Source organism: Vanellus vanellus (genome assembly GCF_965231255.1).
Source record: "Vanellus vanellus genome assembly, chromosome: 4".
In the NCBI taxonomy this organism is placed as follows: Eukaryota; Metazoa; Chordata; class Aves; order Charadriiformes; family Charadriidae; genus Vanellus; species Vanellus vanellus.
This window is the reverse complement of record NC_138909.1, coordinates 732,540-744,146: the sequence shown is the minus strand read 5'-3', so window position 1 is coordinate 744,146 and position 11,607 is coordinate 732,540. Positions and strand designations below refer to the sequence as shown.

Sequence of the window (11,607 nt, the reverse complement as noted above, 5' to 3'; positions counted from 1 at the left end):
GGATTCCTTAAAATTGTTGAAAACAACACATTAAAAACAAGTCACTTGGCTACCTTGGGGGTTGGTCTGCTAAAATGCTCCCTTGAATCCATGTGAGATTGCCTCCCCTACACCTGCCATTTGAAAGTAGCTCATATCTTTCTGTATATCTTCGTTACATTTACCTTCATCTTTCTCCCAAGTTGAAATTGGAATACTACAGCTGTGCTTGGTTAAGTATGCCTTTTTCAGGCTTAGAAGTTAAGTTTTTAGGAGGTTATGAGTAGTAATGTTTCAACTGTATTTGCACAGGAGTTTCTTAGGTTTGATTACTGCTGTTCGCACCTGGTTTTTTTGTGCCAAAGGCTGTAAGAAGCGCACGCCAAGTTTTGTAGCTTTTTCTGATACTCAGGTTAACTGTTGTCTTCTTTCCCCCTTTCTCTGCGCGTGCTTATGAGCTCCTTTCCTGCCACTTCCTTCTGAGCTGTTGCTTACCTGCCTAACGAGCTGTTGGAACAGAATGCTATGACAAATGGGGAGGGTGGGTGGAAGCAAAATGAGAATAAAACAACCAGCAATTGACCTGTGGTCCTATATGTGGCTTGTCTTGTCTGGAGCCATGCAGCTGCTGCTTTCCCTGGTGGAAAACCAATGCCAGGGCTTGCTCGGCCATTTGGTGCCGGAGCAAAGGGTTAACAGCGCACATGGGGCCAGGAGGGAAAAGGCTGCGCTCGGCAGACTTAGTCTGCGTCTCAATATTCAGATAAATTAAGACTAGAAGGAATCATGTTTGGTTTTTGTCTATTTACCCCGAGGCTTGAGGCTGCGGAGAGCCACAGGTTTGCATTGTGTGGAGGGTTGGTTTGGTTTTTGGGAGAGGGGCCGCAAGTGGTTGTATCGCAGTACAGGAGAGCTGAAGCGGGGTTGTAAGCATAACCTGAGAGACGAGAGAAAAGCGAACTGTAAACCCAGGTCACTCTTCAGTTGGCATAATCCTCTGGCTGCATATGACTTATGGCCGATTATATTTGCTTTCTGATGGCCTTAATAAACCTTGGTCTTTGTATTCTAGTTGTGAAACAGGTTTTCGCATAAATCTAACTTCTCGGTTCCTAGAGTTAAAACTATTTGATCCTTTCTCGTAACTGAGAAGAGATTAGTATGACTTGCTAAGCTGACTTTGCGTGGCATATATTGTTTATACACAATTAAACCCACGTTTGGGTTTAATTTCAGCTAAGATCAGCGATTCAACGGAGACGAAAAGTGGTATTGTTGGGGAACGTGACATCCTTTGGCCTTTATTTGGTGTGTGTGCTTGCCATGGAGTGTATGGTGACCTTACCTGAACTATGGGATAGCCCTGGCTGCGCCAGGCATGTCCCCTGCTGTCTGTGAAGTCAGTAACGGCAAGGTAAGGAGCTGACACTTCCCTTCCAACCGAAAACAGCCACTCATTTTTACAGCTTTCCGTTCAGCACGTGGAATGACTGAACCACAGGCCTTTCAGAATCCGATGCCCGAGAGAGAGATTCTGTCAAAAGGTACTAAGGAGCCCTTAATGGTTGGGGTGATGGAAAGAGAAATAGGTAGTGGTGTTTCGCTGCAGACTCTCAAACGGCCTCGAGACGGGCGCGCTTGCTTTGCCTGACCTGTGGAATGCGGGACCTGTGAATCCCAGCTTTGGAGGAAGTAACTTTTAATCATTCTGGGTGTCCCAGTTAGTAAAACCAAGTACTGTGAAAATAAGTTGATATATTTGCTACTGTGAGAATAAAAGTTTATCTGGAACTTTTTTATACTATAGCGTGTATTTTTATATATGAAAAGTATATATAAAACATACACATGCTCGCACACATCATGTATCTCCTGGAGTTGCTGTGTTTTAGTAACAGAGCAGTCACAATCACTTCTGTGTGACTTAAGGGAGTGAATATGAGTGAAAGCTGCAAAAGAGAGGTGCAAAGGGTGGCTGCTGCCTTACTTCTCTATAGTGCTTATTGGGAAAGGAAAATCAAGAAGCTGTGTGTATAGCTAAATTTGTGACTAAGGCATCATATTAAAGAGCATAAAAACTACTTTAAAATTGCTGGCATTCAGCTTTTAAGTGCACTTTTCTGAACTAGACTTCCATTTCTTGTTAGACTTCAAGTTTCTAAAGCTTTTTTGTGTACCACTAAACAGAGAACTTCAACCTTTTTTGTGCAACTGATGTACATCATAAAATACTTGCAGTTGGTAAATAAACAAATGTGATAACAGTGCCTTTGCAGATCTCCTTAAACATTGCATTATTAAGTGTTCACATTTAGGCTTTGGTTCACTCGCTTTAAGCAACGCTGATTCTGCTGATAGCTTTTTGTGGCTGTGGGCTCCTGTAACTCTTTTAAAACTGTTTTAAAATATTTGTATTTTCTGCCAAATCCTCTTTCTTTGTTCAACTTGTTAAAAACCTGTTCATCATGTACAATTTTAATTCCTTAGGTTCGGTATTACTCTTTACAGGCTTCCTGCAGAACAGCTTTGAAAGGACATGTTCTGATTCTTAGGCAGTAACTGAAGCTTGGTCCCTTCTATATAGCCAAAATGTGAAGTACAGTTCCCCATGCTCCCTCTGTGGACTTAGTTCTGCACCTAATCTTCTACACATAGTTTTCATGAGATTTCACCCCCTTCTAGCAATTGTTGACCAGAGCAGCTAGCTCTTGTACTCATTTGACTCTGAGGTAAGCTGAAGTAAGAATGAAAATGTTCCAGAAAAGATGGAGCAGCAGCAGAATGGAGTTAAAAAATATTAGTCTTCTGCTTATTGCCCATTTCAGTCTAATTTTGTTAAAAGGAAATACAGTTTAACTGCGGGCTTCAGCTTTTACATGTAAACAAACAACTGTGGCTGTTGAATTCTTGCTTTAAACAGTTTTTCATGAATGACGGGGTCCCTTCAATGTGCATGCTGTCTGTCCGTGGTTTCAAGGCTTGGCCAAAGGCTTTGGGCAGTCCTGAGGGTTACTGGTAATAAATGCTGTGCGAGTGCCAGCCACGTGCTGCAGGATGGGATAACGGGCACCGCTATCGGAGGGCACCAAGCCGTCCCCGCTGCCAGATGCAGCGGGCTGCTGTGGGTTGTGTGCTCCGTATGGACAGAGCTTTTCTGCCTGTGCTATCTCTGATAGAGGACTGGTTTGTTTTCAGCCCCTGCAGTTACCAAAGCAGTTATAAAAAGCTCTAGCTATGTTATTTTTGTTGTTGTTGCATTTTTCAGCATAACTGCTAGCACTTGATAGCTTGTTATGGGTTTTTGCCTGCAGTTGAACTATTTGTTAGTGCAAAAACACATTTGCGAAGTTGAGGTGGGAAAGAGTACTGCTTTTTAAGTTGAAGCAGACTCAGGATGAACCTTTCCTCCTTTGGATTAGGACACAGCAACAGAGATGGCCGGAGCTCTTAAGATACGAACAAGGTGCTGCTCGGAATCTAGATCGAAAGGTGGCAGGGTGCAAAGCTGAGTTGGTCAGCGGATTCATTTAGAGATGCTCCTCCAAAAACGCATCTAGAACGCTCACTATTGCTAGTAGCATGTACCACACACAATACTGGAATAGTGCAATACAACCGCCTGTCCCGCCCGTGCCTGCTGTGCCCTGGTAATTCAAGAGAACCTCCCTGTATATTTAAAACCCCAGGGAGGTGAAAGAAGTTGTGTGGTTGAGCAATGCACATCTGTCATTTCACTATGTGAGATGCACAAACGGTGGTACTCCAAGTAACAGTCCAATGAAGTGAAATTTATTTACAGGTTCAGTATATACATAGAAGACCATCATGCAGCTTGGTCAATTTTGTCAGGATAATAAAAATGTACAGCTTTGCAGTCAGTTTCCTTAACCAGTGAAAACTGCTATAGTAGTTAGAGTTGACATAAAAAAAAAAATACATTAGCAAACTATAAATCAGTATGCTTTCAATACACAAACACATTCTTCAAATATTATAGTTCACATAACACTGGAAACAAGCTTTTATACTGGCAGGTGCCTTGTCAGGCTTCAGTAGTAGTAATTAGTGCACTTGAAACTTGCTTGTCTCTCAAGTTTTTAAAAAAAAAAAAAAAAATAATACAAAATCAGTGTTTACACTGAAAGGCTCAAAGGTCTGGGAGTTGAATCTTAAATGCAAAGTCTGTTCTTGCCACTGCTTGTTTCTGAGTTGAAAAAAAAAAAACAACAAACAAACCCAAAACCACCGGCTGCACTTAAGGGACAGTCAACACTACTCTCCAGTGTACCAGCACAGAAGTCGGTATCCTGCCTTCTCCATCCCCGATGAGCACTCAGGTGCCTGACAGTACGTTTCCATCGCTCTTCTGCATCTCCTTGGCACAGCCTTGATGAGAGAGGCTGTGGGAGTTGGGCCCCTTTAGCCCAGGGAGGAGGCAGCTTTGGGGGACACCTGAGGGCAGCCTCTCTGCCCCAAGGAGGGCACTGCAACAAGCCAGCCTCTCCCCCTCCGAGTGAACGAAATCCCATCAAGGGAAAACCCTCTCTGAGAGGAAAGAGGCACCAGCATGGACAAGGTTGACAGTTCATTAAAGGCTTTTCGGGTGTTATGCGGCTTGTCGCATGGTTGCCTGCGCCTTCCCTACCCACTGCGTGGCAGTGTCCTCGCGTCCGGGGCCCCAGGTGCAGTGCAACTGGTTTGAAATGTTCCAAGGCCCATGTCAGAGCGCGGTAAATGGGCTGCAGTCAGATGATCACAACATGTGAGAGAAGACGCTGGGACCCTATCAAAGACTACGCCGCAGGTAATGCGGGGAGCTGTAACGACTTTATAAGCTCAGAACAGAACATTTCTGCCTGTGGTCAACACAGGAAGAGTTTGGGTATCTCTGCTTTCTAATCTATCTCTGCAATAGTGTCCTTCAGCAGCTCTGAGTCCCAAGATTAACCGCTTGGGATTAAGTCAAAACAGCATCTTGGGGCAAGCAGTATCTAAATGGTTTATCTGTCCAAATGTCCATTGCCAAATGGCTAATGCTGAGTAACACTTGATCGTGCGGAGCAGCAGCATTTGCTACCACTGCTCAACTGAACTGTAAACACAAGCACAGCTGATATACAGAAGCCACTTTAAAATGTTGATTCTAACCCTAAATTGCAAATAATTCCAATCCTGTTTGAAAAATCCATTGAGCGTAATGATGCTGAGCTACTGCTAGCTAATAACCTGCGTATTTCATGTCTCCCTAGTGCTGTGTTTCTAAGAAATGGTTTCATGACGGATTCTAAAACCCAAGGCAAACCTCTTGACTGCGGCAAGCTTATGGCAATAAGTCACTTTCAGTAAGAAAATCTGCAAGTACAGTCTAATACATCAGAGGTTAAAAGGCCAAAGTTCAGTGATTTGAATCCCCGGCAGGTTCATTACTCCAGGTGTGTTATTTCATCCTGTTATTCAAGAGTAACTTAGAAAAATTATTAGCAACTCTACTGATTGCAAGACAGTAATAATCGTGAACACACAGCCTTAGTGCTACTCCTGAAATATTTTAGAATACAAATTCCAAATTACCAATGGGATCTAGAGAAATTTCTTGCAGTAATGGCACTCCCCATATTGGAGGAGGCAATTTTTAAGACCTGAAATGAAGATATAGCTCTGGTGGATGACAAGTGATCTTATCTTCCAGGAAAACGAAAAGAGCTTGTCCAGAAAAGTACAAGAGTCCACTGAATTCAATTTTATACATTACCGTACTGATGCTGAAGCGTAAGCACATCATTGAGGCAAAGACTCTGAAGGATGTAACACAGCGTACTGCTGTGATTTACCTCCAAGACCAGGTCCCACAGTTACCGTGGTTTTACAAGCACGCTGCCACAAGCTGTTCCTTAATTATGCGCTTGAACAAAACCTGAAACTCTGGTATTTGGGCCTGTTAACTCAGTAAGAGTAATGAGTTCTGTTGTTGGTGTTTACTAAGCAAATAAAATTCTGCTGTGATGTGAATGCTGAGTTTTAAGGCCCACCTTTCCATTGTCCTGCTTCAGGAAGACCAGTTTTGTACCCGATTGCGGAACAGAAAATGAACATCAGATCCTAGGCAACACTGTTGGTTTCTTCAAAATTCCAAATAATATACTGTCCTAGGAAGCGGGTAACAGTCCAGCAGCAAGAAGAGGAACTGCCTCAGTGCTTAACTTCATAGCTCAGCTGGTTAGGCAGGGTCTAGACCCTCAAAGTGAGACATTTCATCACAGCGCCTCTGAAATACAGTGGAGAAAGAAGTTGAGTCACTTACTATGCATACGACATTATCATCTCTCACACAATTTAAAAAAAAATCCAGATCAATGCTTAGTAGGCTGAAAACCTGACAGAAGCCTGAGGAAAAGGCTACTTGGGAACAAATACTAAGGACAGCTTGAGGCTATTAAAATTGTGAAACAGAGCTGAAAGGGATCTGGCAGAGCCCTGTCCAGCCTGTTCTGAAACTCTGCTCAAGGGCATGGCAGTCTCATGGAGCCTCACGCAACAAAGCAGTACAGGTGAGCAGAGCGCCTGGCATCAAGATAATTACTAGTTTATTTACGAGCAAGTATTACACCAGTCAGCGTTTTCTCCGGGGGAGTTAATTAGGGAGGTTGACTGAAACTTGTGACAAGTTAAAACCAGGACTATTTAACCCTATACTTGTTAAGATATCATATTCCCATGAGTACGAAAACTGCTATACCTTGACTCACAAGTTCACGCTATACTCGGGACAGGGCTTGCTGTGTCGATATTGCATGATGTACACCGTGGATTGATGCCACCAATACAGCATCACCACTGCGAGGATATGCCACACTTGGTGACTCGAGCCGAGGTAGTTCAGCTGCCCTGGGGAAGAACAAAGGCAAGTGCGTAAGTTGTTAAATTCAGCAATAACTTAAGCAATACAGTTAGTAATCAGCCTCCTCCAAAGCTCAACCACATACTCCGCTTGCTGGGAGGTGGTGAAAGTTCTTTAACGAACTTGATCAGAAGTTGTCTGCATTCTCTCGATGCAAATACACACAACGTTTTACTCCATATGAGAATACTTCACGTACAACACGGCCATCCTGTTCTCTCACAGGAAGCTGGGGACTCGCAGCAAGGACTGCGACGCTGCAGGAAGCTTAACTGCAGAAAAAAACACCCAGAAGAGAATTTCCTACCTGGGAAGTATCTTTCTGGAACTTTGGAAATATAGAAGAGAAAAGCTACAGCAGCGATGAAGTACATGACAACTACACGCGGAGCAAACTCCTGCAAAAGAAAAGGAAGCTCTCCTATTCTGTTAGAAGGTAAAACTAGGAAAAAAAAAAAAAGGCCCTGAAGATTAAAAAGGCATGACAAAACTGAATCTTACTTCACTGCTTATGTTATCTATGGACAAAATCCAACAGGGAAACAAACGCCAAAGTCTGGGAAAATCTGAATGGGAAGAAACTTGTTTTGTCACAACCTCTCTGCTTCAACACACAAGCTACTTAGTGCTTCTGTGCAGTAGACATGAAATCTGTCAGTAAAAGGATATCTTTCCCTACGCTCATCTTGGGTGGAATGGCCAGCATAAGCGAGAAGGATGACTTCAGTGCAAATGTCATGTACGGGTTGGGATTGCGGTCTCTAGGACCCAAGGCCAGGGGAGTACTACATACTGGATGGTAAATAAGCAAACCATCCATGAGTTGCTTTTTGTTTGACTTAACAGAAAGTTTTGTGCCCGGAAGTGGAGCATTTTTCTGAAGTACGGAAACAAAGCAGACACCGTAGCTGCTATACCAGGAGAAACTAAACAGGGGAAGACATGGTGGGGAAACTATGGTTTATCTGATTTTTAGAAGGCCAGTGTTAAGTGCTACGTCTAAAGTACATATACTTCTAAGAGTTACTCTTCCACATTCTACAGCAGCTCTGGACTGGGCTAAACCATCACCCCATGTGATGATTCTCCAGCAGAGCCAGTCTGAGAACGTGCAGTCACTGCTTACTGTGAAAAGTAAATGTTTTCTTCAGCACAATTACGTCCCTGAGTAATTGCAATGATTTCTGGGATTTTCTTATTGGGGCATCCTTTACTGCCTTTAGCTGTACGGCACTGTTTGTTTCTCAGAGCATAATTTAAGCGGTAAAACAAGAACAGGAAGATAGTTCAGTAAATTCACAGCTATTTTAAATGAGAGTTGCGTAAGAGACAGAGGGCTGAGTAGGCAAATACAGATTTTGTTTTTTTTTTTTTTTTTTTTTCCCCCTGCCAACCTGGGGAACAGAAGAGGAAGCAAATAATCATCCCATCAGCGTCTCCTGGTTCCCCTCTCATCTGGAGCTGTGGAGGCGGACAGCCCGGAGCACTCTGGACAGCAGCCTGACAGACTGCTTCCCAACCCGCAGCCAACTCAGACTCAGCTCCTCCCCCCTGGCCCTGGCCCTGGGGCGAGCGAGGGTGCGGTCCACCTACACTGGCTGCTCTGTCCCTCGGGCAGCTGTGCTAGGTCACATTTGTATCCAGTTTTCTTTCTCACTGTGCAGTTTTAAATCCGTGAAGCAGATTTAATCTACTCAACCTGTTTACTGCTTCTCAATAAATATCGCAGTGTTTGCATTTGGATCGTATAGTCCAAAAGAACTCTCTGCTTAAAGAATTTTAATTAGCGCTGCTTCCCCCTCGTTTCCTGACGTCTAAGAGCACTGAAGGAAGATGGCAAATGAAAAGCAACAAGGAATCTTATTTCTTTATTTTTTTTTTTACCTGTACAATAGATGCGCCAATGCCGCCGTTGAGCCAAACCCAGTGGATGGTGGGAATAATTCCGTATCCAGACACTGAGCAAAAGATGATGGAGCGCAGTCTGTGCCACTGTTGCGTGAGGTAACTGGGATGAATCTGAGCAAAAAATACTGCCAAGATCATTGCCAGCACAGTGATTAAATATACCTGACGCCAGTACTGGGGAAAAAAGAAACAAAAGCAAGTTTGTGGGTGTTCGTTCTCATCATGTGTAAAAGTAAACTCTGGGTAGAAAGTTTACATTAATAAATGTATGATGTAGCAATTCTCCTGTCACTGCTGTGAGGACAGATGATAGGGTTTTGAATTAACAAACTTATCAACTGAAAGTGAGGGGAAGGGACTCTCTTGCTCGGGTACACCTGGTAGAACTTACTTATTCCAAGTAGTGCCTTCACCAAAACATTTTAAATATGCCTCTGCCCAAGCAAACTTGTTCGCTGCATCCCCTGCGGGCATGGATGTAATGTAGGCTGCTGAAGCTAACCAATTTTAGTTGCTCTCTATTAGATAAAGAGAAAATAGACTTGTTTCTGCCTCGTGTAGGCTACCTACTGGGAAACGATGCTTAAATTACTTGTGATGGGGACGCATCCCCTAATCAGCCTCGCACATTTGACAAAGACAGGACCTGTAAAGTTTAACCTGCCTTCATATAAATTGAAATATCGTCTTGAGGCTCGCGTGCTTGACAGCTTGAAAGGATAATCTCAATTTGCCCATCACTTCAGCAAGTAAATTTCTACTCCTGTCAGAAGGAACTTGCTTCAGTTTCTGTCTCTGTCTGCTGACTAAGATTCTACTTGGACAGCCTGCAACGAACCCCCTTCGGACAGCACAGAAACTACGACAGTGAGACCACAGGAACTAAGTGTTACATGAACAAGTGCTTCAAACTTACGTTGTTACAATAAAATGCATAAAACACGCCTGACACATAGCAGCCCAGGATACCAATGGAAATTCCCGCATAATCTAACGCCATCCATCGTCGGCTGGTCTTCTCTGAGCGGTGGCAACAGAAAAGATGATATCCCACTGAGCAAAGCATACAGACCTATACAAATGTTCAAACAAGGATGCATTAATTTCATAAAAATCAACAGGGAGTACTGCAAGCTTAAATTCTGAAGCTTAGAGCACGTGACTGACCCATTACATGTTTTGCAGTGCAACTTGGTGTAGGCAACTATGATTCCTGCCAGTAATCAACAGAAACTAACATAAGCTTCTCTGGCACGTGGAAGGAGGACCAGAAAAGTTCGCAAGACTTGACAAACCATAGCTGCACAACTACAACCAGACCAAGAGGCCAAGAGAGGAGCCAGCACGCAAGGGAGCAGGGCCAGGTGGGCACGAGTACAGTGGGACAATGAATTCTGCTCAGCCAAACTACCGCAAGCAGAAACCAAAGCCCAAATCTGCCCCGACTGCCTAGCACCCACATTACAGAGGGAGCACACAAGAAGTTAAACTCGTTCGCACAGGCCACTTATTTGCTTCTAGAACGGCATCAAATTTTTTCCCTGAGAAATGTTTTTCATCTTTCTCTGCAACCCTCAACCGCAACAGGGATAAGCACAACAGCAGCGTTCTCCAGGCCAGCAAGGGAGTTTTCCCCACTTTGAGCTACCCAAAGGCATCCTGTACTCTTCAGGGAGCACGAACAGCGCTCTGCAGAGTCATCCTGTCAAGACTGCTGCTGTTGGCCGTGCACACTTTTTTAGGGATAGCGCACTGTACATGAGCTTCAGGGGTGAAATGATGACACACCTTAAGCCTACCATTGAGAACAGATTTAATCCGACACAGAAGGTACAAAGGCAGAATACAAGCCCTACTGCCCTTCCAGACCCATGTCAGGCCATGGCCGATTCTCATGTGCTGGTGGGTGACCCTTTCCAGCAGTAACTGGTGCTGTCTGGGAGCCACATCCGACACTACTGAACCCCAGCACCAAGCTGAAGCTGTGAAACACGGTCTTGGACACTTTCCTTGTTTTTCATAGACTCCCTCCTACGGCAGCCCTCCCTGGTTTACTCCATGTAGTAAACGGGTCCTAATCAACTCAACCACCGAGCTCGTCAGCTCCAGCAATGCCATTTGGAACGTACTTTCCCAGCTCTGACCCGAGTTCTGCGGTCTCACTCGCAGGATGTGTGCGGAAGCTCCGAGAGTGGCCTTTCTCTCTCTCCTTCCCAAGCGCAGGGGCCGCCCCGAGCGCGCTCCCCAGCCCAGGCCGCGGCGGGCAGCCGGCCCCTACCTGGAAGCAGAAGAGGCAGACGGAGCAGATGACGAAGTCCTCCCGGGAGGCGCCGGCGGCCGGCAGGACGGCCGTCAGGTCGTAGATGCCCAGGGCGAAGAAGAGGAGGAAGCCGAGCAGGTGGCTCCAGATGTTGACGGTCTCGTTGGAGAGGATGAAGAGGCTGTGGGGAGACACAACGGGGCAGTGGGTGTGGGGGGTGAGCCGGGGCCGGGCCCGTGGGCCCGGGGCGGCGCGGCGGGGCGTCCCTCACCTCTTGAGGCAGAGGCGGGAGGGCAGGTAGGCCCGGTAGCCGTCGGTGATGTAGGGGTTGTCCTTCAGGAAGACGGGGATCTGCTCGTAGGTGTAGAGGCGGATGCCGCGGGGCACCAGCACCGGCCAGTACTGGTAACTGCCCAACTCGATGTAGTGCGCGCTCCGCAGCAGCTTCTGGTGCATCCTGCCCGCCGCGACGCCGCATCGGGCCGCCCCCCTCACGGGCCGCCGCCGCCTCCTCCTGCCGGCCCGGCCCGGCCCGGCCCTGGGGGCGCCGCGGGACGGGGAG

At 45.7% G+C, this 11,607-nt stretch overlaps 1 protein-coding gene across 1 annotated transcript; it reads right to left on the bottom strand.

The window, feature by feature from the left end:
• Window positions 1–3,611: 3,611 nt before the first annotated feature.
• On the bottom strand, window positions 3,612–11,578 carry PAQR3 (progestin and adipoQ receptor family member 3). Its single transcript, XM_082482785.1, has 7 exons — window positions 11,317–11,578; window positions 11,064–11,226; window positions 9,702–9,857; window positions 8,762–8,959; window positions 7,185–7,275; window positions 6,716–6,864; window positions 3,612–6,244 (listed from the first exon to the last, which is right to left on the bottom strand). The coding sequence occupies exons 1-6, from the start codon at window positions 11,499–11,501 to the stop codon at window positions 6,722–6,724; spliced, it is 936 nt and encodes a 311-aa protein (XP_082338911.1). The 5' UTR covers window positions 11,502–11,578; the 3' UTR covers window positions 3,612–6,244; window positions 6,716–6,721.
• Window positions 11,579–11,607: the final 29 nt, after the last annotated feature.

Coding starts and splice junctions, on each gene's coding strand:
- PAQR3 (XM_082482785.1), bottom strand. CDS start 11,501: ATGCACCAGAAGCTGCTGCGGAGCGCGCACTACATCGAGTTGGGCAGT. Junction 9,858..11,063: donor TCTGCCTCTTCTGCTTCCAG/GTAGGGGCCGGC, acceptor ACATTTGTATAG/GTCTGTATGCTTTGCTCAGT. Junction 7,276..8,761: donor TTGGCGCATCTATTGTACAG/GTAAAAAAAAAA, acceptor TTTCTTTTGCAG/GAGTTTGCTCCGCGTGTAGT.